We start from the raw sequence: 23977 nt of genomic DNA on the forward strand, positions 1-23977 counted from the left end.
TAGCAGTAGCAACAGAAGTAGTGGTCATAATGATATTGACAACGGTATATTAAGCCATTTTATTAAAATGTAGGTTTCCTAACCTGCAAATGGTAGAATATAATTTTTATCTTCACATTGCCAGGAAGATTATGTCATTGAGTATAACAGCTTAGCGAAGAACAAAATGCCTTTACATTTTGTATTCAAATGTATTTAAAGTGACTATAGTCAATATTATTATATCAACATGACACCTTCTATATGAAAGATGTTGCTCATAGTGATGGACACAGAGAATGATCACCTCATCAGACACTGACCATGGTTCTTCGGAGCTTTTGAACATCTCTCAGCTCAAGTTTTTGGTTTTCCAGCCCACAAATTTACTGTCTTGGTTCACTATTACTGCTGTCACCAACCTCCTTTCCAGCAGCAGGCAGGTTTTTAACAAAATGATCTTCCCCAAATGAATGATAATGTTGCTCTATGTATGATATACATGTACAGTGTTTTGAACCTTGAAGGCTCTGTTGTGGGCACACAACACCATCAAGCTACATGTACACTACTAGTGGATTTAAAAAAAAAAAAATCAGCTAATCGAGCTTTATTTTTTCCACTTAAAACATAAAAAATGTAACATATTGAGCTAAACAACATCTTAAGCTAAAATAAACTCCTAATTAAACCTAATATTGTTACAACCAACACATCCCAAGAGAATACAGAGGACATGTCTTTGATGTTCTTAAAGGTCAGGTTAAGTTACTGTAACCTTGTGCGTTACACACCAAAGCTGTACAATGGGAAATAAGAAAAACATGAACAATCTAACTCATTTAACATCGGTTTGTTATACAAAGCACTGTCAAGTTGATTCTTACTTTAAAAGAATCTTGAAAAATATTTGTTGTTGAACATAGTGATATTAAAGCTTTAACACATTCAGATCCAGGATGCTTATTAAAATTTTTCCCTGTGGTAATCAAAACTCTGCTTCATGTGAATACACTCTGAGAGGCTGCACTGTGCAGTGTCATATCAAATGTGTCTTTAATCTTACCTATTAACCACAGAATAACTATTTACATGTAGTATTCTGGAAAAAACATGCTTTATTCATCTTTCTGAAATGAACAATATACTTAGGCTACTTACATGATGTATCAACAATAGATTTTAATTTTCATTAACACTGGACATATGGGCTTGGACAGAAACATACATATTGAATACAGATATTTATTATTAAGGCTTACTTTGTCGTCCTGTTCTTGCCCTCTTTAGTGTCCTGTTTTAGAGCTAAGGGTGTCGCCCTGCCGTAACATACAGATATGTGCCATGCAATCCTTAAAGGTCTGTCATTTCTTAACTTTCAATTTTTCACCTAAATGCTGCTGAATAGTCACATTGGTATCTTTAAAATCTTGCCTGGTAAAAAAACAAACAAACAAACAAAACAAAAGAAAAAAGAATAACAACTCTTTCCTACAGCTAGAGATAAATTATCTTTTGAAAGCAAAATGGTGTTTACTGTGGACAGGACTGACTATGTTACATCTCGGATGCCATAACAACTCCCAACTGAGACTGACCTGACAAATGAATACCATAAACCGATATCACTTATCTGAATTAAAGCACTGCCTTCACTTTAGTGAAAATGTGACGTAAAATGTGATTAACATGCTTTCAATTAGAAGCTCACAATTCCATGACAGGACATATCCACCTAATACTTAAACCAACAGCATATCATCCACGATATTGAGGCATCCCGTTAGAGATCTTAGTTGACTGTACATAAAAGAATCATCTTTTGCATTTATAAATTGAACATATTTATATTATTCTTCATATAGCTCTCTTTGTAAACTGTCCCAATAGATACAGTATGTACAGTAAAAACGGAAACAGTTCTGTTGGTGCTGGTGTAGTGAGCACTCTGTCCCAGAGTTGGAGTAAGACATGGGAACTTTTGCACAGTCACTCAGAGCTTTATATAACAAAACAAAGCTGACTAGGAAGAATCTTAAACACACACAGTCCCCTCTAGAGTAACACACAGCCGTTTGAACATCCTCTCAGTGCTATGTCCGTCCCCACGTACGGAGCTGTGGCCTGACAGGTAGTGCTCGTCCCGGAGCAGAGCGGAGGGGCGTCCAGGATACTGATAATCCAGCAGGAGAGACGGAGGAGAATCTGGCAATGTCCATGTGATGCCTCAGTCTTTAAAGAGGACAAAAAGATTTGGCCAGTTGTTTGTACTCAGCTCCCTGAAAGGTGGTTTCCTGACAGTTTTCAAGTGCTTCTGTTTTCCCGCTGAATTCTACAATTTTGATTTTTCTTTTTCTTTTGTACAAGTCTTAAAAAAAACTATGAAGTCACTGTAAAAGAAACAACGTTCTGGCTTTCCAGAGTTGGGATTGGACTTAAAGAGTTTTGCGCTTTGATCCCGTTACAATTGGTCGAGCGAATTCCACAAAGTCATCTATAAGGACCGGCCATGCTCCTGAGAAGAAGAAAAAAACATTTAAGTGTCATTAGTGAACCAGTGACTTCAATAGCAAGGTCCATATTCACAGCTTTACATAGAAAGTAATTCTTTAGTTTCGAAACTCACCTTCTTCATCGTAGTTTGACATGTCATCTGCAATCATGCTACCAAAGTCCAGCAATAGGTTCCACGTGTCCTTTGGGATGGATCGTTTATGGTGCTCCTGTAATAGACAAATGCTAGTGAACATATTGGTTTTACAAGTGTCAACACGTCCACAGTATGCATTACTGATGGACCAGTGGGTCAGCATGTGTTCTGGTGTCCAAGGATACACTGGTTTTCATTCAAATCAAACACTGTCTGGTCATATTTGCTAACTGAATTTGTGCTACTCAGCTGTTAAGGTCAGTATCCATAGTCTTATCCATGTTCCTCATCATTGGAGCAAATTGGATTTGAGTGAGCAATGCATGATATGCATTCTGATAGCTCCACTCGGGTTTCAGCAGAACAAAGTAAAGGTTCTAATTACTGTGTTCTCAATGTTTCCCTAAATAAAAAAAAAAACAGTAAACCCTGGCTGAACAGAACTCACTCTTATGTTTTGGTGTAACATAAAATGAAGCCAGAGATTACTGTGGCAATGACTTGTGACTAATAACCGAAACACTGAATATCTAAATTGACATTGGTCATGTCATGGCCAATACCCAAATTGCTTTATAAGCTCAGTATCTATGAATATTGAATTGGTACATCCCCTAATCTTGTTTCTTTGACTCACCAAAAGGAATCTATTCCAAAGATCGAGGAACTTAAATCGTCCTGACAGCACCAGGTTCCAGTAGGCTACAGCCATCTCCAAGTCTGCACACAGACAAAAACCAGAAGACTTAATTCAACAGTGTGTTATTCAGCTATAAACATTCAGCTAATTGTTGTTGTTATTGTCACTCTTTTTACCTAGACCCTTCTGTCCAGGATTTTTGGCAAAGTTAAAAGTGAACTGGTAGAAGTCCTTGAACTTTCCGCTGTCTTTGAGCTCCTGCTCTAATCGTGGCAAGAGGGCCTTCAGTTTTTCTGGACTGTCACATCTAGAAAAACACATAAGTTAAGCAATAAATAAATAAACAAAAACTGTAATTGAATACACACAGACAGCCAAACCAGTTGCAACATGACAGTCTTGGCGCTAATGACAAATTGGCCAACATTAAATTTGACACGACTTGAGAATCAGAAGTCAAAACACTGCATCTTTAACGTTGAGTCATTCCACGAAGACACAGAATACCCAGGCTGTGGCTGAGTGGCTCTATATATAGACAACCCTCTCTGCTCCGAACTACGTTAAGAGAACCCCCATGCAATATACTTTGGGCTCAGAGTTTGTGACCTACTTTGTCTTGTGTCACACGATGTTGATGTCAACACTCACCCCAACTCTGTCATTCCATCCAGAAACTCCTTCTTGCTGAACTCGCACTGAGTTGCAGCACGAAACTTCCACGCAACGACCAGCACACTGATGCTGGCTGGATCCAGCGACAGGTCGTCACAAAACTGCTGGATCCCATCAATACCAATCTTATTCTCATCCTGTGGATCTATTGAGGAAGAAAACACAGACACGTGTTGGAATGCAAACAAGCAGTGTCTCTAGAATACAGCTACCTAAAGTATAGCTACTTTCCAACAACTGTATCTTAGTAAACACATTTATGTTACACCATAAAATACACACTGTAAGTTATCCCAATTACCTTTGTAGCGGTTGTAGAGCTGCTCCAGCTTTTTCCGGTCTACCGACGTTTTCATGGATTCCTTACAGTAGAGGTCTGGATTCTGAAAGTAGTTGTCGGTGGCGACCTCTAGTTTCCAGTCATTCTGCGTGAGGCAGTACACAGCTGTCTTCTCCCCAGCCTGTGTGAAGGACATGAACTGCCGTACCTTGTCCCTCTGCGAAGACTTCAGCTTATGCTGCGCAAATACAGGACAGGGGCTGTCAGACACGGGTGCAATCAGACCAGGGAACACAGAAAACAACGCGCAAACACAGAGCGAAACGCAGACAAAAAGACACAGCGAGACACACACTTCTACAGGCATTCAGGCAACAGAGGACAGGGCGGACCGGGAGACACTCAAACGCTCAGACATGTATTTTAGAAAGGTTAGTCCATCACGCTGACAAATACACATTATAGGTGGTGAGCCAAGACGCCTTGGTGGAAATTATGTCCTGTCCAAGAGCAAGATGGGCTTTTGTGAAAGGGGGATGTTGTGGATTCTCAAAGCACATGCTGTACCCGCGAGGGCCCCTCAGATAACTACAGTCATAGATGTAACATGAGTAGGGACACGGGATGCCATCACCAGGACCTATGTGTGCAACAAGTCTGGTCTGTAACACAAGCACCCGGACAGAAATACCTGCCAATATTTGAAAAAAGATTTTAAAAAGTCTGATACGATATAAGTGCTCTTTACATACTCATGTAGTGCATATATTTTGCTGAATGGAAATGAGCACTTTTATATGATGTATTGTGTGCATATCGAAATCTTTTAACAAAGTAAGGAATGCAAGCAGGAAATGTATACATTCAGTATACATTTCACTCGGCCGGTTAAGTAACTTAAATGTATTATATCATTACATTTTAATGCAGCCATTAAAGACCAGTAATAGACTGTTTCAAAGTTATTGTCATACTTCCAGACAATATCTGGTCTTTAGTTGACTTATCAAAAAGTTGATCGACTGCAGTACATCAATATAAGTTTTGATGAATTAGGTGATTTCATAAAGCATGAATGCCAAAAGTGGTCCAGTGCTCAGCTGCTCGAAAAAAAGGGACTGTGCTTCTTTTATTTCTTTTTTCTGTGATTTTTGTAAATATGTTTGGGTTTTGGACTGTTGATTGAAAAATATATGTACATTTGAAGGCAGCCTTGGGCTCTGGGAATTTGATGTGCATGTTCCCTGTTTTCTGAAATGTTGCAGACCAAACAATTAACTGAGAAAGTAAACAGCTGCTATATTAGATTGCAGCAGTAATCGATATTCAATTGAAATATCCCCCCCTAGCTCTATATCCGAGCACTTCACAGAACAGCAGCATTTCCTGAAACCGGACACTAAAAACTCTGTGAGTTCACCTAGCTGTTAAGTACCTCACATACTGATTTCTGCTGTATGAAAACGACCCACATAACAACACAGTGAAAGCTTCTGCACCGGGCTGCGGTTCACACAGCGAGGATTACTGTGGGACCAGATGGGTAACGTTAGGTTAGCACTGGACTACATACCACCAGCTATGAACTTAGACTGGCTAACGTTAGCTAAGTTAGCATAGAATGCAATCAGTGACATTAACGATGGGGCACAGTATCACCAGGATAAGACTTGTCAGTGTGGTTATGGATGAGCCAGGATTTCACTCAAACAATCCCTTGTATGTGTGTCAGGTCCAAGGGCTGACCTGCTCACAGCCGAAGATAACATACTGCCAAAAAGGGACGTATAGCTAGCTAGCTGCTCTCAAAATATCAACTGACCTTCCCCTGGAATAACAGCGAACACAAGTATCTGACCATTGTAGGCTTGTCAAAACGCGACACGGCATGTACTTTAATTACACGACTTTAGTCTTGAAGGTAATCTTTAATGGCACCAAATCCAATGCCTGGGTTTTTGTTTATTTTGGTCACCTACCATTTTCACACCCGCTGTTTCACCAGTTCGGTAGCCCGACCGTCGCTCATTGTGCGCATGCGTGGAAGTAATGGAGCAGCTATTCTAGGTTTCAGAACATGTTTCAGAAGAGAGATGAGGTTTGGGATTTACTGCTATTTTGTTATATGTCTTATTTGTTAATTTGTTAAATAGTATTTTTTAATGTGCTGGAGAGGAAGAAAATAAGACTAAAAAACACAACTAAACAACTACTTTGTTTTACCATGTACACCACAGTTACCCCCAAAAATAAATAAATAAACACTGTTTAAAATAAAAGCACATCCTACACCCTACTCCAGCTGACACTTTCCCTTTTTCTACTAACATACACTTGACATAGCTTTGTATTCAGTTTTTTTGTCCTAATCGACTTATAACAAGTGCATTCAAACTCCATCAGAACAAGAGCCAGATGCATCTAAATAGAATACTTAAAATACAGAAACGCAGTAAAAAGCTCCAATACAGAAGAACTGAATTTGATTTGAGCTTCAGGCAATGTGGGATATATCTGATTAATAGTATTTTTTAATGTAATGTCATATGTGTTGTTATGAACTTTGCATCAATATCAAGTATGGAATAATAAAAAAAATAAGAACGGCAGCCAGATGTCATTAAAAGTGGAAGTGATCCCCTCTGAGAAAAACAACTGAACTAAACTGAACACAAAAAGCAAAGTTTATATTATATAACAAGGGCCCCATAACTACTAGGTTTGTACATGTTTTCAACAGGCACAAATATTTATTCAGACATAAAATGACCTAAGAATCAGGGAGTTTAGCTGCTTAAGCATACAGTATGTGTTCAAATACGCTCTGTGCTAAATTGAATGTTCTTAAGAGTTTTTTCAGTTAAAGTGTAGGTTGCAAAGGTATATATTATAAACGTAGAGTAGTAGTTGAGAGATCGATAATTGGTATAACAGATAGATATTGATATCATAACAGCCATTGATATCTTATCATAATCATTGTTTTGATGAATACCATTGTTATTAAATTTGTATATATTATTTTTGCTTTGGCAACATTGCTTTAATACATTCGATGTGTTATGTAGCTCAGACCAACGCAGGTTGGTGTCAGTTCTCTCTAGCTTGATACATTTTCTAAGCAAAGTTTTTCCCCTCACTTGTTTCCACTGTTGTGTGGTGTGAGCTCAACTTACCAGAAAAATAAAATATCACATTTCTCCTGGGCTGACCCAGCTGAGTTTTATCTCATGTCAAAAATGAATACTCCCTTCAACAAGTTTGAATAACACACACCACTTTGCTGATAGAGTATCTGTGGAGGTCAGGCTTTCAGGCTTCCTTTTTTTTTTTTTTTTTTTCACACAGTGAAAAAGCCCAGAAATGCCGCCCGATCTGAGTCTCACTTCAGACTTCAGTGATTGTCACAGTAGTCATGAAGTTTGTGAGGTTGTTGAATTATTGTATTAATGTCATAGGTGGTTCTGTAGAGAGAGATGATTTGGAAATTGTTGAAGGGCATCATATAGGTTTATTGATGGAAACTGAGTTCAATGGTTTGTGCTCTTTTTTAAACCTTTGACCAAGCATCAGATTCAGTCAAGATGGATAATATTTTACCCAAGATTAGATTGTCTAAGATGCATTAGCTTGTTAATGAATTCTGCCTCCCACCTCACATTTAAGTTTTCCCTATAAAATATGAATCCAAATGGAGAAAGGACTATTTGCCATACAGACAGGGGCGTAGCACCAAATTCTTGGCCCCTATACAAAAAGTCCTGATGGGCCCCCTGAAAGGCGGTCTTACAATACACGTGGCTCTCTGAGCCAGACAACTCCACAATATTACATTTGATGAATGACCAAATCATTACTTTTACCAGTGTTTCCCCCAGAAAATGTCTTAGTCAAGGCGGTCACTGGCCAGGGTCATGGGAGGCGCGGCGCATAGCGATTTTGGGGGTATTTTACTCAAAGATGCCAATGCGCACTATAGAAATAAACAAGTGTTTATTTGAATACAAAAATACAACAGACACTGACCTTACAGTTGTGCAATTTTGTTTGCTACATGTGCAAGTAAAATTTTACAGACAGTACAAAACACAATTATAGAAAACTTCTACTGTTTTGGTGCAATACTATGCAGACACACTAAATACAAATAATAGACCATACACTTCTGTATGCACATGAAGTGCAAATTCAACTTTTTAAAGTTCTTTTTTGGATGGGGGCTGTTGTGCGATTATTTTGGACCATAGGCCTACTGTGATGCGATAGCCTATAATTCATTAATGGTTATTATTAGCCTATTTGCTTGATTTCTTTTTAAATCCAGAGGTTATTAGTAGTTTTGGAACATGTCTTTCCCAATTTAAAACATAAAAATAAAGCAGCATTGAAAATTCTGAAAATAAATCATGTTGGCCTATACTAGCATGCTGTTCTACAAATAACTCAATAGTTGAAATAAAAAAAATACAATGTGTTTTCCCCTTAAAATGTCTTAATGCATTTCAAAGAAAGTAACAGTGTGGCACTTCTTTAAACTTACTGAAACTTGCAGGGGCCATCACTCTCATGTATTTATCAGACTTTTCTCTGCGCTTTCTGAGCTGATAGATAGGTTTTGTTGCCACAGTGATGTGGAGTCTTAAACTGTTCTAGCTTTGCCAGCACTTATTTCTGTACAGCTAAATATCCCCATAGAAGCATCGCTGCGTTTATTTTCGCCACCAGTTCAATTCAATGTCGGCTTGCTCCTGCTTAAGCCTGATTTATACTTGTGCGGTATCGCGTGTGCAGAGCCTCCGCGGAGCCGCAGAGATCCTGTGCGGTGGCCTCAGACCCCTGCAGAGCCGGGTCGCGTACCAACTGAAAATTGTGACCACGCGCCAGATGCCGCAGACGCCGCAGAGGTTTGGTTGGGCATCAAAGCAACAAGGAGGGATTTCAACAGCACAGGAGCTCTTCCTCATTGTCATCAAACTCAAAATCTTCCAGTTTGCATTTGTTTAGCAACGGATTTCGCCGATTTACATCAAAAGTGCAGTGTGCAATCTGCGACACGGGCGAAACTACTACCACGGTTCATGAGAACGTTCGGTGTCCGTGCTACTCAGCAGAGAACGCAGAGGCGCAAAGCCGCACAAGTATAAATCAGGCTTTACTCTCCCGCACACATGCCATAGTCATGCGCAGGCCCCTGATCTCCTTGCAAGGGTCAGGGGCCTATCATGAACCAGTCAATTATTTCTTTATTTGGAATGGCATTGTTCATGGCCTTCGAAGATCAGGGCCCCACGTTTAGCTTTTTATAAAAAAAAGAAAAAAATTGATGGGCCCCCCTCTGCTTTGGGCCCCCCCAAGACTGTCACACTTGCCCCCGCAGTCCGACGGCCCTGCATACAGACATAGCCACAAATTTAAATATGTTCTAATCTCTCACAAATGTTTGTCCAGACATCAAAATAAGTCAGTGAAATATGCTTGGCTAAAGGACTTTGCATTCGCTAAATAAATAAAGTGAAATATATTTTTTATGCCAATTAGGTAGAGAGCCAGGGTCGAGGTTTGACCTCTGCTCCATCCATGTTTTCTGTGTTGCAGTAATTTTCTTGAGGTCCTACCTTAAAGTAGGTATCATTTAGATTTGGGGACTGTATTGTTTTAGTTAAAAATAGTTTGGTGGGGCGCTCTGGTGGCGTAGTGGATAGAGCGCGTACCAAATTGGCTCGGGCCTTTGTTGCAGTGGTCGTGGGTTCAAATCCGGCCTGTGGACCTTTACTGCAGGTCATCCCCCTCTCTCTGTCTCCCCGTTTCAACTCTGTACTATCCAATAAAGCTTGAAAATGCCAAAAATTATCTTAAAAAAAAATTTTTTGGTTCAAGTTTATGTTGTAAAGGTTTGTATACAGTGTAGCCTAAAGAGAACGGTGCAAAACCATAGACTGTATATGAGTGCAAAACACTTTTCTTCTTACAGTCTGAATGCTTAAAGGCAAGCCTTTGCATGCAGCTAAAGCAAACCAAATTCAAAACATAATGCGTCATTTGTGCAGACTTGCAGTCTGAGTGGTCTGGAATCGCAGGCTTCAGAAAAAACAGGGTTTGTGTAAAGTAGAGGAGTTAAACTCTGTCCTCATACTCCTGAACAGCAGATGGCAGTATGTATCTTTGAAGCTTGTTGACTTCCACCAGTCTATGCTCCTTTTATATACTATCTATGCTATGATCCCAAGCATGGACCTAGGGATCCCAAGAGATGCAGGTTGTTAGAGAACATCTTGGGATGACAGTGAAACTGGAAGACATCTTTATAGTATACAAAAGGTTGGTGCTGGGAGGATGATAGGCTTGAAACCAAAGGGAAGAAAATATCATCTCTCGTCACAGAATAGGTCACAAAGGTCTTAACCATAGCCTACATTATTAAAAATAGGCAGCCATCATCCACCTGCAAAATGCCCACTCTGTCGCCAACCAGAAACAGTTGAACATGTAGGCTACAACTTCATCGTAAACAATACAATATCATGAGATATTGTATTGTATCATGACTTCTCAGTCACTAAGGAAGACAAACCACAATCACTTTTCAATGTCAGGTGGCCTATTTGAGGAAACAGCAGGCAAGATTAAGCCAACTGTAGTAGCCTAATATTGTCACTTTATTAAAGAAGATGACCTAACTAAAATAATCTAAAGTTATTTTTTTTAATCATTTCTAGACTGTCGGTATATGTATTTTCTGTTCCACACTCCAGTCCATATGGTGGCGGTATTGCACCTCTAAGCTGATAAACAAGAAGCAGGTGGTTGTGGGCATGTACTACTTTGACTGCTTTGCTTTCGTCTCGTCGATGCTGTCCAATCAGACGCCGCTAAAGCGAGACACCGCCAAGATCAGATTGTTAGACGCGCTGCTGTAGCCAGGCTAGCAGAGAGCTGATAGAGAGAGGCTAACAAACAATTTGCTAGCGGGGGAAAGTGCACCGGTAAGCCCCATTTATCGACTTGTGGCATGCTCGCGACCCAGCTGCCGCTAAATAAACGTCTACACGTTACATATATGTATTACCCATTGTTATGTTTTGAAAATGTACGACCAAGAGACGTACGGCTAACCATGGTAAAGTTGCTGCTAAAGTGTGACAGTGTTGTGGATGACAGCTGTGGATTAGCAAGCTACTAGCCATCTGGCTAACAAAGCGCCGGTGGTCCTACTTTTTTTCAACCGTAACAGCGTGTTAGCTTGCTGCTAAATCACTCGGCAGGCAGTGCTAGAAGTAGTCGTTGCTGTATTAGCCTATATATGAATCAACTTTACCGTATCTTCCGAGCAGGTGCTAACGTGCCATGTCCAGCAAAATAATATCAGAGCAGTCTGTCTTTGGTTGTTTTTAACCGTAGGGTTAACGGTCCACGATGATAGTGATCGAGCTGCTTAACGTCAAATTGATGCACTCTGCTCGTGCGCTATAAAACAATTTGTACATGACGTTTAGAAATGGTTATGTCCTGCAAATAATTTTTTTTGTTGAATGCTCAAAATGTGTGTTAAACGGCTGAACAAGTTAAGCCACATAGTTACGTTAATTTAACCAAAGTTAGTCAGCGTAAGGTCGATATTTCATTCCAAATACAATAGTAGTTGAATGAATTCTTAAATTATATAATGACAAGTTTGTGAATGTAACCCCGCGGCTCGTTATCATGTTTGCTAATTGTTCTGACTATAAGAGATCCATGGTTGTCAACAAACCACGATTAAACATCATTAATTATTGCCAATAAGTAATGGGTAACTCAGAAGTTGTGGCGAGAAGTGTAGGGCGATTGTTTTATGTAGCCTACGATTGCTTCCACTGTTTGAAAATGCTTTCTCATTTCATTGTACATTACATGGTCGGTTCAGTCAGTGGATCGTCTTTCTGCAATTGGGAACGATCACTTTTTATATTGCAAAGCCTCGATGCTCGACCAACAGGCAAATGCTGCCTTTACTGCTTACTGTATAACGTCAAAAAGACAGGAACTTGAGGGAAATTAACAATATTTAAATACACAACATTGACAGAATAGTTTGTGCCTGGAATTAAGTATAAAATGATTAAAGTAGTTCGACATAGCTTTAGTTTGTTTCCTGTTTGGTAGGGATTTAGACCTCCTCTTCCTCCATTCTCAAATGCCAACAACAACAGCCGTCGAAGAAACAGGAGAGTGCACTCGTAAGTGCACAGAAACACAATATTAACTTCATTCACGGGGCGAAATGCAGACGCATTTCTCAAACGTTAGCCAGTGCGCAAATTTGTCTGCGAAGGTGCAGCACGTAACCAGAAATCGCAACATTTTTATGTGAATCATTTCAAAACGTGCATTAGCTAACTGGCTATCTGACGCTAACTGTTAGCGCTAGCTAGCTGCACTCAACAAAAGATTCATTGCTCTCGTGGTATGATTTGAGTGCTTTTACCATCGCATGCAGTAGTATTATGTGTAACAATATGCTGCTGTCACTTTAGTAGTATACATTTTTTTAATGTGCGCTGTTGTGGTGAACTTAGCATGTTTGCGTGACCTGTAGCAGAAGTTGGACGATGCCTCTCCTCCGGACGTGCTCGGTACCTGAAGTAGGCCTTGTGCACACTTAGCGTAGTAAAAGTTGTGAGCATCAATGGGGTGGCTTTTATGTGGATATTCTTGCGTTCACGGTGCATTCAGAAATGCACTCAAAGATTTCACATCGAGATTGGTCTAAAATATATCTACATATTTCCCGTCAATTTCCCTTGTATGAAGATAACCCGATAACTCAAAGCTAACGTTGAGTGATGTAGCTTTGTGCAGTGTGCTGGCAGCAGCCACTTCAAATGGGCCACAAATAAGTGCTGTGAGATTTTTCACACCAAAAACAAGAAATCTATTTAAACTTGGGAAGTATTGTTGAAAAAATGTGATGTTTTGGTGAAATTATAAACTTAACCATCGACATGTAATAGTTTGCCTTCTTTCTGTCAACAGGGGTCTGAACAGTGACAAATAGAAGAATTTTCTTTTCAGCATAAAGCTCAACTCCTCCGGTCCTTTTGGATCATGGCTAAAGATGTAAGTAACTATATGCATGTTTATATGCCACCTTGATGTTAGATGAAGACATATGTGTGTGGAATTGCTTGAACTTAAGTCGCATTACTTTTCATCGTCTGTACTCTTTTGTTTAGCTAGACTCAAAGTGTTTTTAATGGTGTATTCATTTCTTGTTTTGTTTTTCTCCGCAGGCTGGTCTGATTGAAACAAATGGAGAGCTGAAGGTTTTCATCGATCAGAATCTGAGCCCTAGCAAAGGTATACATTTCTATAAAATTCCAGTTGTCCCGAAGAGGGAACAATTTTGCTTCACGTGCAGGCCTATGTCCTAGTAGTTGGACGATAGGGGGCAATGGAGTATCAATCAAGAGCTCTACTCATGGCCGTCTCATGCTCATTTTGTATTTTCTGTTAGGTGTCCTATCTTTGGTTACTGTCCAGCCAACAGCTACCCCTTTGGCCAAACAGCTACTACCCAAAACTCTTGGACCATCCAATGTGAACATAGCCGCACACATGCAACATTTGCCACACATGGTGAGTGATGCTCCACACAACTACCACAACTTGTGTCAGAATTGTGCCTTTTTATTTATCTATGATTATTTGTTTAAAACCTTTCGATTTATATATAACGTTCCACTTTCTAAATTGTCAGCGAGATGCATTTGTGTATAGAGTTGCTTGCTTGGTTTCTATGCTGTCTTACTGTTGTGTAAGCCCCTCCATAAACATCGACCCGAGGTGACCAGGCTGAGGGTAGCTTACCATCTCTACAGTCAGCAGGATTACACCCATCATCCCATTATGTACATGGAATGTGTACATAACGGAGCTCAGCTTTGATATCACCTTAGTAAAGGAATAGATCACCTGTCTCCTAGATGCATCATATTTCTATTAGGGATGCAAGTGTTATCCTTTTTCTTTTATTGAGCATTTGTTATTTTCATTATCAGCCATTTTCATGACAAATTGACTGGTCAAGTAATATGGCGAAAATACTGTATTCAGCCATTAAAACTTAATTCAAACACTTATTAGTGGCAATTTTTGCGGCACAATGTGAAAATGTAAATTAATGGAACATAATGTAAATTAAAAGTAAATGTGGGTGAGTCACTAAGTAAATTAAACCTCATTATTTGACAAATGACCAAACACATTTAAAATAAGTGAGTAATTAGATTATGAGTTCAACCCCTCCTTGTATCAACAAAAAATAGCTGTACCCTATATCGATAGTGGTGTTTGGAGTGGGACAACAACCTATCCTCCTATTGTCGATAAGACAAAAGAGATGATAAAAGACTTCAGGAGGGCAAAGGGCGACCACTTTCGACTATACATCAATTTTTTTAACAGTACACAGGGTCAAAATCACCAATTCACATAAGCAGTGACTCCTGTGCAAATCCCAAAGTAATTTACTTTTTCTACAAAAAAGTATTATACAGTTATATGAAGCTTCAGCAGTTAATCAAACCAAGCTGATGTAGTGTTTTCATGGTGAGCTGCAGTAGAGAAATGTTAACAAAAAATATGGAAATTTCTACTGCAAGGACTTGGAAGAAAATGTATTTGTTCAGCTCAGACGGCAGAAACATAACATTAGCTTCAAATAAACTTTCGAATATTCACACAGAGCGAGGATTCTGCATTTTGTCACCATCACTTACACTGCAAGTGCATTAGGAAAGATTACACCAAGGAAAACCTGTTTCATTGTTCATGTGGGCACCTGCCTATTGTTTTAAGACTATAGTGTAATATTTCCTTTTGTAGGTGATTGGAACACCACAGAGGCCTACGGTATCCAACACCATTTTGGTAAACAGTCCACATACGCCCAGCTCCCAGTTCCTTACTCAGAGTCAACCATCCGACGCCTCGCCTTGGTCATCAGGGTATGTCTTTAAAAGGCCTTACAGTGTGAGACATCCTTGCAGAATTCTGGAGATTAAATGAAGTGTTTCTACCATGTCTGCTGTCATTTCATATAAAAACTTCATCAATTTGAAATACTTATCACCGTTTGATGTTTGGGGATCTGCTCTGTCCACAGAAAACGTGGTAAGAAAGGGGAAAAGAATGGAAAGGGTTTGAGGCATTTCTCCATGAAAGTTTGTGAGAAGGTGCAGAAGAAAGGAGTAACCACCTATAATGAAGTGGCAGATGAACTGGTTGCGGAATTCAGCTCTGCAGACAACCACATGTCACCCAATGACTCAGTGAGTGCTGCAATGGCATGAGAAACATCCAACACTCAACGGAAAATATTTTGGGGGAAAAAGGGCAAATCATACAATGCTGGATATCACATTTATCTTTGATTTGTTATATTATTATTTATATTTTTACCATTTTAGCATGTCTACGACCAGAAGAATATTCGGCGGCGTGTGTACGATGCACTGAATGTTCTCATGGCCATGAACATTATCTCTAAAGAGAAGAAAGAAATCAAATGGATTGGCCTTCCCACCAACTCGGCGCAAGAGTGCCAAAACCTCGAGGTAGAAACGCACTGTGAAGACGAAGGCTTGTGTTGTGGACGTTTCCTCTATTTACCTATAAAATGTCAATCATACTTTTTCATTTGGATGATAGGTGGAGAGACAAAGACGGCTGGAGAGGATTAAGCAGAAACAATCACAGCTTCAGGAGCTCATACTGCAGGTGGGAATGAACTGAAGGCTTGTGTGTTCACAGGGGGTCTTCACATTTAGCCTCAGTAGTTATGTCAATTCTGTTAGAGATGATTGTTTATTCTGAAAACATCGAGCAAGAGTGAGGACACTTTCCAGTTAGACATACAATACATATTGGTGTGTTTGCCACTGAGCTAGCCAAAGCTAACCCCAGTCAAGGAAGTTTGGAGAGGCTTCTGCTGTTGGAGAGCTGGACGAGCATCTAGACATGTCTAGAATATGTGGTGGTGTATTTGTCTGAACAGTCTTCCTCTCTCTGGCTGTATTTTACATAGTAAAATTTGTCACAGTGCAGAAGCCTCTCCACTCTCTTTCATAGTAAGACTATTTATTTATTTAAATCTGACTTTATATCTGAGGTGTCTATCCGATACGCAGATTTCAGCCATATCGGACCCGATACTGGATCGGCCCCATCCCTGTAGCTGCTTCAAAGCTTTCATCTCTCTTTGATCTTGTCTTTACAGCAAATAGCTTTTAAGAACTTGGTTCAGCGGAACAGACAGACAGAGCAGCAGGCAAACAGAGCTCCACCTCCCAACTCCATCATCCACCTTCCCTTCATTATTGTCAACACCAGCAAGAAAACTGTCATCGACTGCAGCATCTCCAATGACAAGTATGTGATTGTGCTCGCCTCCATTTTTAGCACTTTTATGTGAAAATATGTAAATTAAATATTTTATCTGACATCTATTCAGACTATTTAATCATTTACCCAGGTTTCAATTGAAGGATTATTATCCCTGAAAATCCCCGACTCATAGGACAACACCACATTTTTGCAAGGCATAAATATACAATGCGCAAGTCATGAATTGTTTGCAGGCTAATAGTTGTGGAGTGCCTGGTAGTAAGCCAAAGGGTTTTGGTAATCTTGAATGTCAAGTAATTAAGGTTGGGCATCAGGATGAACGTGATAAACAGAGACACAATCGAAGATGACTCAACATGTCAGAATTTAGCAGTAATGAGTTTATTTTCAAGTCTATAAATAAACGCAACATAATAATTGAGACCAATACAGGATGAAAGCATCTGATCAAATGGTTCACCTTTTGATGCAAGCAAAGGTAAATTCAGACTTTTTACTGTAACCACTTGTAGAACACAAACAGTCCACATGCAATTAAAGAACCCAGCCCTCCAAGGCCTGTTAAAGAAAGGGTATGCCTATGCCATTTAATATGGATGGTATGCTGCTCATGGTTCAGCAGCTGTGCAAGTTTTGAATGCAGCTCAGTAGCAGTAGGGGCAGAATGAAGTGTTGCGATTTGAACTTACTTATCTTCTATGCACCCGGCAGCAGTTGTTCAAATAATGTGCATTTGGTGGTTAAAACTCACAGAATATGTGTTGCATCAGCAGTCCCATCAGCATTAAGTAATCTGCAACAAACACATACTCTTAATGCCCATTCCTCTGGATCCTTGTTGAAAACGAATATTTTGGTGGGAAATGTAAAGAGTACTGGGTAAATATACTGCAAAGAAATCTGTAAACCAGGCTCTTATGCACTGCAACAATCGGCAATTGCCACTGAAATGTTGCTATGGTGCTAGCGATGACTGTGGTAATGGAGAGGAGAGGGAAAAACAAGGCTGTTTAGATCATTTGAGTGAGTTCTGTTTACATGTGAAATAAACAACCCTTTTTCCTGTGGTTCCTAGAAAGATGTAAGGAAATGGTATCCCTTCAGGCTTTTTTTAGCCTTCGATTGTTTCAGTATAAACCACAAAGTCTACCAAACCCTATTTAGCGTCTTTAAGCAGTTTGCGATAGCCATGCAGGGTTCCAGACTAACCTTTTTTTACAAGGTGCACTGGTGCCCCTAACTCAGAATTTTCAGGGGCGCAAGCAGAAAATTTAGGGGCACACATTAAATAGACCTGCAACGCATCTATTCAAATGTTTCCCAATTTTAGCTATATTAGGCCTATTGATATTGTATTGCCAGCATGTTTTGGACCACACTGACAACAGGTGATACAGTTCATTGTGTTTTTGATTTTGCATCACCATGTGAAATCCTTCAGACATTCCTTTAGGAAAAGGATTTTTTTTCTCCCATTTTCACCACAACCACTTCTACATCCGAGCCCTGAGATTTTTCCTACTCTATCTCTGCTGATTCCTGTAAGGAAAATAGTTATTGGCCCAAAAGTAACTAGTAGTAGCTACTAGCTAGAGGACATTATCGACTAATTTGCACTATACGCAATTCTGAAAGAGGCAAAATTAATAGAAAATCCTGGCCAGGTAGTATACAAATTAACTAGGCCTATTTATGTATTTACAAACTCACTTTACGCACTTTTTTTGTTCCCATATAGCTGCAATGTTAGCTTTTTTTATACATATGCAGTGGCCTATTGAATGTTGATTGCCTACAAATCAATTTTCGTGTTCACAAACGTCACCTGGCACACGGTGCTGTCTGTTTGCTGGCTGCTGCAGGTGTCGGGGGGCTGCTATCACACTATGATATGATGTGAGTGAGGGCTGTGAGCGGTGAGGAGTAGACAGCAGCCGTTGATACTCTGCTCTCGTGAGCGTGGTTAAATAAAAAGTTGCAAGATGTGTCTTTGATCATTAACAGCCTTATCGCTATGGCGGAAAGTCGGCAAATATGTAGCGGAAAAAGTCGCCAGTTGGCAACATGTTTAAGACATGACGACAGCGGGACACTGAGATGAAAGTAGGTCATGTGATCTGCGCAGTTGATTGTTTCACTGATCACTCGCAGACTGTCCCTTCTCTCTCATAGCACTAGTACAATAATAATGAGAAAAATGTTGGCGAATTTTCCGGTCGCGCACGTGACTAGTTTTAAAAATTACTCGCACTGTCTCCAAAAATGGTCGCAAAATGTGAGCATTTGGTCGCAGTCTGGAGCCCGGCCATGGGAGTATTTATTTTTTATTTTTTTCATTTGAATATTTGCACTTTTGTTGCATAATTGCCACCATCCTGCACTACTGCTCCTCAAAATGGTGGCTTTGTTTCCAATCTGGTATATTACATTTGCAGTATTAACAATTTCATTAAATATTCACTCAAAACTATCTTTCAACCAAAACCCCTTGAACCTCAAAGCAAGGTTTAGAGTGTGTATAATAATTTCTTATGTCTCCTGTTCTTCTGCTTTCTCATCTGCAGGTTCGAGTATTTGTTCAATTTCGACAGCATGTTTGAGATCCACGATGACATCGAGGTGCTGAAACGTATGGGCATGGCCTGTGGTCTGGAGATGGGGAAGTGTTCTCCAGAGGATCTGAAGGTCGCTCGTAGCCTGGTGCCCAAAGCTCTGGAGCCCTACGTCATAGGTCAGTGCTATAATCAATGGCTGATACAACCCAGACACATTCATTTCTGCTTTACATTCACAAAACGTACAGACTTAGATAGTACCAGAACTGTTTGTTGAAGTGGTCAAGAGCTTTTTTTTTTAAATCAATGGATTAGTTATTGTCAAAGGAATAAGAGACGGCAACCACAGGTAGAGGTGGAGTTGGTAATTCTAGATAATGCTTCTTGCGAAAATCATCACTTTTTGTCAAAATTGATGAATATCTCCTCGCAGTCCGCTTACCTGTCAGAACTGTGTGCTGGAAAAAAATCCAGTGTTAATACACAGCCTAGGCTCTGTAAATGGGCATGTTGCTAGATACGGTGGGTCCCCTTTGTTTACATACCCTTTGTATGGATATCAGTTTACTGGATCTATGCTGTGAATCAACACCAGATGTTTTTTCAGCATACCCACAGTACAGACTGTTAGAGGGCGGTGAGGAAATATTTACTGTTCTTGACAAAAAATCATTTTAACAACAAGCGTTCTACAATTTAAAACTATTGAGATTACAATTTGCAGGTGAAAGGTTTTTATCTCACCTTTGGTTAGTTCCCTACAAGTATTTCACCAAGTTAGGCAACAGCGTTTCTTGTGTCTCCTTTTTGTATTGATCACCACTTTCCTTGTGTCCATGTCACTGAAGTTTGGCACGCGATCGTCAAGGTCATGGAAATATGACATGAGAAGTGCTCGAAATGCTAAAAAAACTAGACGGACAGTTTACCCTTCAAAGACATTCGATGTCTAGTCATTCAATTGTTTTGATAAAACTGAGTATTCTAAACAAAAAATATACAAACAAAATTGTTTGACACAAAGGTACAAATTGTGAAAGTCTTATACCTTAATTTTCGGCAGCGCAGCCTGTGTTCTCCACAGCACCGCGGAGCTGAACACGTTCTCTCCTTTCTCCAGAACATTTTCAGGAATATAACTGTCCAATTATTTCAAAGCAGATGATAAAAATACGTTTATAAAAAGGGAGATGACACCTGTTACACTCAGTTAGTAATGAGTAGACTCCAGGTGAGCATGCAAGGTGCTCTCCGCTTGGAAAGAAAAGTAAAGAAGAAGCAAGGCTTACTTCAGGCACATTTGCTCCGAGCCAACAACAGTTAAGAAGCCTTCAACAGGGAATATGGGGATGAGATTCAAAAACCGACCGGTGTAACGTTCCGTTAATGAGGAATTAGTTGCGGTAATTATTCACGGACACGGAGTGAGCATTACGCGGTTGGATATACAATTATCTGCTTTGGTGAGTTATTTATATGTATTTAAATTGTAGGACAATAATTTTATATTATTTGCTGCCCTTCTTATTTTAAATGGTGACTTAGGCTATTTTTTTTGTTACAACTACAGCCCATGCTTTTTTTCTCCCCAACGCAGACCTACTCGATCGGTTTAAATTGTGGCCCGTCTATTTAATTACTTTCAGTGAGGAAAATGTGTTTTAAACTTGTGGGAATACATCCTTAATATCATATGGCAACTGTGACTGTTTGACAATAAGCATTGAGCGCTTTATTGCGGTGAACCGTTGTTCTGTAGACAGATGCGTTGCGTTCTAAAAATAGAAAAAAGTTTAACGAGGAATCGATTGATCCTCGAGGAATGCAAGCGATCACACGAGTAGTGAAAACACTCATGCCCATCCTTAGTAGCTACTATTGCACTAAATGGTAACACTTGAATACGTTATGCAAATATGCAACTTGTTTGTTGAAATGTTAATAAATGGGAGCTTCCTCAAGCAGCCATCTCTTTCCCGACAATCCCCTCTGTGCACAAATTCTTACATATGGTAATTAAACATTATAACACCTGCGGTTTATAGTCCAGTGCGACTTATACAGGACTTATGAATATGTTTGCTACCTTGCGCACACCGATTTTGATGGGTTTTTTTAATGGTTCATCAAAGTTATATTTCTCTAGGCTGATGTATTTTTCTTTTTTTTTCTTTGACAGAAATGGCAAAGGGTCCCATCAGTAACGTCTACATCACTGGAGGATCCTCTACCAATGGAGCCCGTTACCCTGCAAGGTGAGAGGGCTAACCTGTCATTCAACATACATCTCATCACCTTGTCCACCATTACCTCAAAACAAATGATAACGTATTGTCCTCCTCCCCTCCCTGCAGTGATGGTTGCACTGACGGCACCATGGCCTCCAGCTCGAACGACTCTCACTACAGCGGGTCTCGCGTGGAGACTCCAGTGTCTTATATGGGGGACGATGATGATGAGGACGAGTACGATGAGAATGACGACGAAGACTAAACTTGTCCACACCTCGCCACTCCAACAAGCACAGTCCTTCAAAACCGCCTACACCGTGGGAAATTAAGTCCCGTTTTGTGTGTGCTTCTTCAACCCTTCTCCCGCCCCCCGTTTCCCCCAAATGCCTGTATTTCTGTCTGGCTTTTCTCAGGGGTGTAGATGAATATTTTAAAGAACAGAGGTGTATATTGCACCCATCCTTGTTCTGCTCCTGTCCTGAATCACGTGCACCTGCATCACAGCTCTGGGGGAAGGTGTGTCGTCCAAAGGAGAACTGTTAGTCTGTGGCCGGGCCAACACTCTGAAGTCTTTGTATGTCTAAAAATTCACTTCTCAAAAAGCCATCCCATTAAGAAAAAGATAAGCGACCTCTCTGAAACTTACTGCTGTTGGAGAATGTATAATGTACTTGTTTGAATAGTTATTCCTATTATTTTGCAATTACATGTAGCAGACATGATGATGATCAAAATGTTCCAAGATGGCCAAAGTGTCTGCTTTAACATGCCATTGTTAGTGCAACACCAAGGATTGTGAATGGCCTGATTGCAGTTGCCATGGCATCCCAGGATGGGGCTCCATCAGATGTGTTGATACATTTTTGTTTTGTGTTCTGGGCAATAATTTGAAATAGTTTCTTAAACCCCATTTTGTTGGGCCAGCTTCCTTCTGTTCTGTAGGCAGCTGCTTTCCTGATCTTGTTTGCTAGTGTTTTTTTTTCCTTTTTTTTTCTTTTTGTATTCTGGAGTGGAGGAAATTCTCCGTCACCGCCCTGTTAACGCCTTGGTAGTGTTTACAAAATAATGGCACCAGCAAGGTAAAGACTTTTATAACCCGGGCTCCAGATAGCTAAACGAGCTTTGTTTGTGAATTACGTATATGAATCCTATGACGATTGTAGCTTATAGTATCCTGTAGAGGCCAGTGGTAAAGATAGACCTTCAAAGATTATTGATGTAAAAAGAATATGTGGTTGCATAGGTCTTTATATAAACCCCCTCAAAGATCTCTTTTAAAATTTAGCAACACATGTACTGACTCTTCCAAATACCTTTTCTGTAATCTAATATAAGTTTGCAAATTAAAATATAGATTGTTTTAATCTTGTATGAATAATTTTTTGGGGTTTTTATTCAGAAACAAGTCAACTTGTCAGTCCTGGAGCAATGCATCATACATTTACTTTTATTTTTACACAGCAAGGTAATATTATAAACTACAAATGGGTACAATAGCTTTATTTCTCTAAATATTTTAATCTCTAAAAGAACCTGGCTAAAGAATTTCATTTATTTCCCTTCTTAACCGTTTTGAGACTGTGTGGTTCTTTAAGCAGGAGCTCATGTATTAGGACTGGTCCCTAGACTTGTGTGGTGGAGGAAGGTGGGTTTGGGGAGGTGTCCATCTGCACGTCAGCGGAGCGCCATTGGGAAGACCACATGCTCATAGACACTTGAGATGAGGATAACCAAGGTGAGAACTGCTAATTTGCTTCTTTACTCACCGTGCCATAGTGCCTTAAATGATACTCCCATAGTTTCTTGTCCTATGATCATTGCATTTTAAGATGAGTGGATTTAAAGTGCTATTGCTGACATTTAGACTGGGCCCTTTTCTCTTTTTTTGGTTTGCCCAAATGTTTTTGACATGGAGAACCGATAAGAGCCCAAATGAAGCACATGCTGCAGCCAAGCACCATTTTCTATTTGCAGTGTTTGCTCGATGAATCTGATCCTAAACCCATGGAAAATGGCATAGCATGACATATTACCTCCTGTTTCCAGCTCAAAATCTATTGCACAATTTAAATGCATTTTGAAACAAACCTGACATGCCCTTACAGAAAAGGGCAATTGGTTGCTGTATTCCTCTTGTTTATAGCTGCAAGAGAAATCTCTTTTAGGAGCAATTTCAATAGAAGTGATCAGAGACAAAATACACAAGCGTAGTTCTTTGTAAATTGCCACTAATTCATCTAAAGCTAATATTAATTCAAATGTTAACCCCAATTGGATTGAAAAATGAATTTAAATTATGTCTCAATGCAGTGGCATGCACAGTCTCTCTAAAGGGCAGGGGCAAAAAGTTAAAAAAGGGCACCTCTAATACCCCCCTTTTTCCACCAAGGCAGTTGCTCTACGAGACCTAATTGAAACATAATCGCGGTCTTAAGCAATCGCGACCAGTGCACAAATACACTGGACTGTGTTAGGATGCCTATAGGCTCGCAAAGCCAGTAACTAGACTCTCCCCATCCCCACTTTAAGCCACTGTCTCAATGCAAATCTGAAAATGCCATTATGCTGATGCTTTTATCCAAA

General features: G+C 39.9%; 2 protein-coding genes across 4 annotated transcripts; one reads left to right on the forward strand and one right to left on the reverse strand.

The window, feature by feature from the left end:
* Positions 1–670: 670 nt before the first annotated feature.
* On the reverse strand, positions 671–6237 carry dcun1d2a (DCN1, defective in cullin neddylation 1, domain containing 2a; the record flags this gene model as incomplete). Of its 2 annotated transcripts, XM_080037851.1 has the most annotated exons (7): positions 671–2494; positions 2606–2702; positions 3267–3349; positions 3446–3576; positions 3921–4089; positions 4246–4462; positions 6204–6237. In XM_080037851.1, the coding sequence occupies 7 exons, from the start codon at positions 6204–6206 to the stop codon at positions 2415–2417; spliced, it is 780 nt and encodes a 259-aa protein (XP_079893977.1). In that variant the 3' UTR covers positions 671–2414. The 2 variants fall into 2 exon arrangements, with proteins under 2 accessions (XP_079893977.1, XP_079893976.1); XM_080037850.1 differs by lacking the exon at positions 6204–6237 and having other exon boundaries at positions 4246–4591.
* A 4886-nt stretch (positions 6238–11123) lies between these two features.
* Positions 11124–22758, forward strand: tfdp1a (transcription factor Dp-1, a). Of its 2 annotated transcripts, none has more exons than XM_080037601.1 (12): positions 11124–11207; positions 13237–13320; positions 13494–13560; positions 13718–13839; positions 15088–15209; positions 15368–15533; positions 15672–15818; positions 15913–15981; positions 16481–16632; positions 19173–19339; positions 21343–21418; positions 21518–22758. In XM_080037601.1, exons 2-12 carry the CDS (start codon positions 13309–13311, stop codon positions 21654–21656), a joined length of 1239 nt encoding a protein of 412 aa, XP_079893727.1. In that variant the 5' UTR covers positions 11124–11207; positions 13237–13308; the 3' UTR covers positions 21657–22758. The 2 variants fall into 2 exon arrangements, with proteins under 2 accessions (XP_079893727.1, XP_079893726.1); XM_080037600.1 differs by lacking the exon at positions 11124–11207 and adding an exon at positions 12376–12440.
* The last annotated feature ends 1219 nt before the right edge of the window (positions 22759–23977 follow it).

This window comes from Ammodytes marinus (genome assembly GCF_949987685.1).
Source record: "Ammodytes marinus genome assembly, chromosome: 12".
In the NCBI taxonomy this organism is placed as follows: Eukaryota; Metazoa; Chordata; class Actinopteri; order Uranoscopiformes; family Ammodytidae; genus Ammodytes; species Ammodytes marinus.

Coding starts and splice junctions, on each gene's coding strand:
- tfdp1a (XM_080037601.1), top strand. Junction 15,534..15,671: donor ACATGTCACCCAATGACTCA/GTGAGTGCTGCA, acceptor TTACCATTTTAG/CATGTCTACGACCAGAAGAA. Junction 19,340..21,342: donor TCTGGAGCCCTACGTCATAG/GTCAGTGCTATA, acceptor TTTCTTTGACAG/AAATGGCAAAGGGTCCCATC.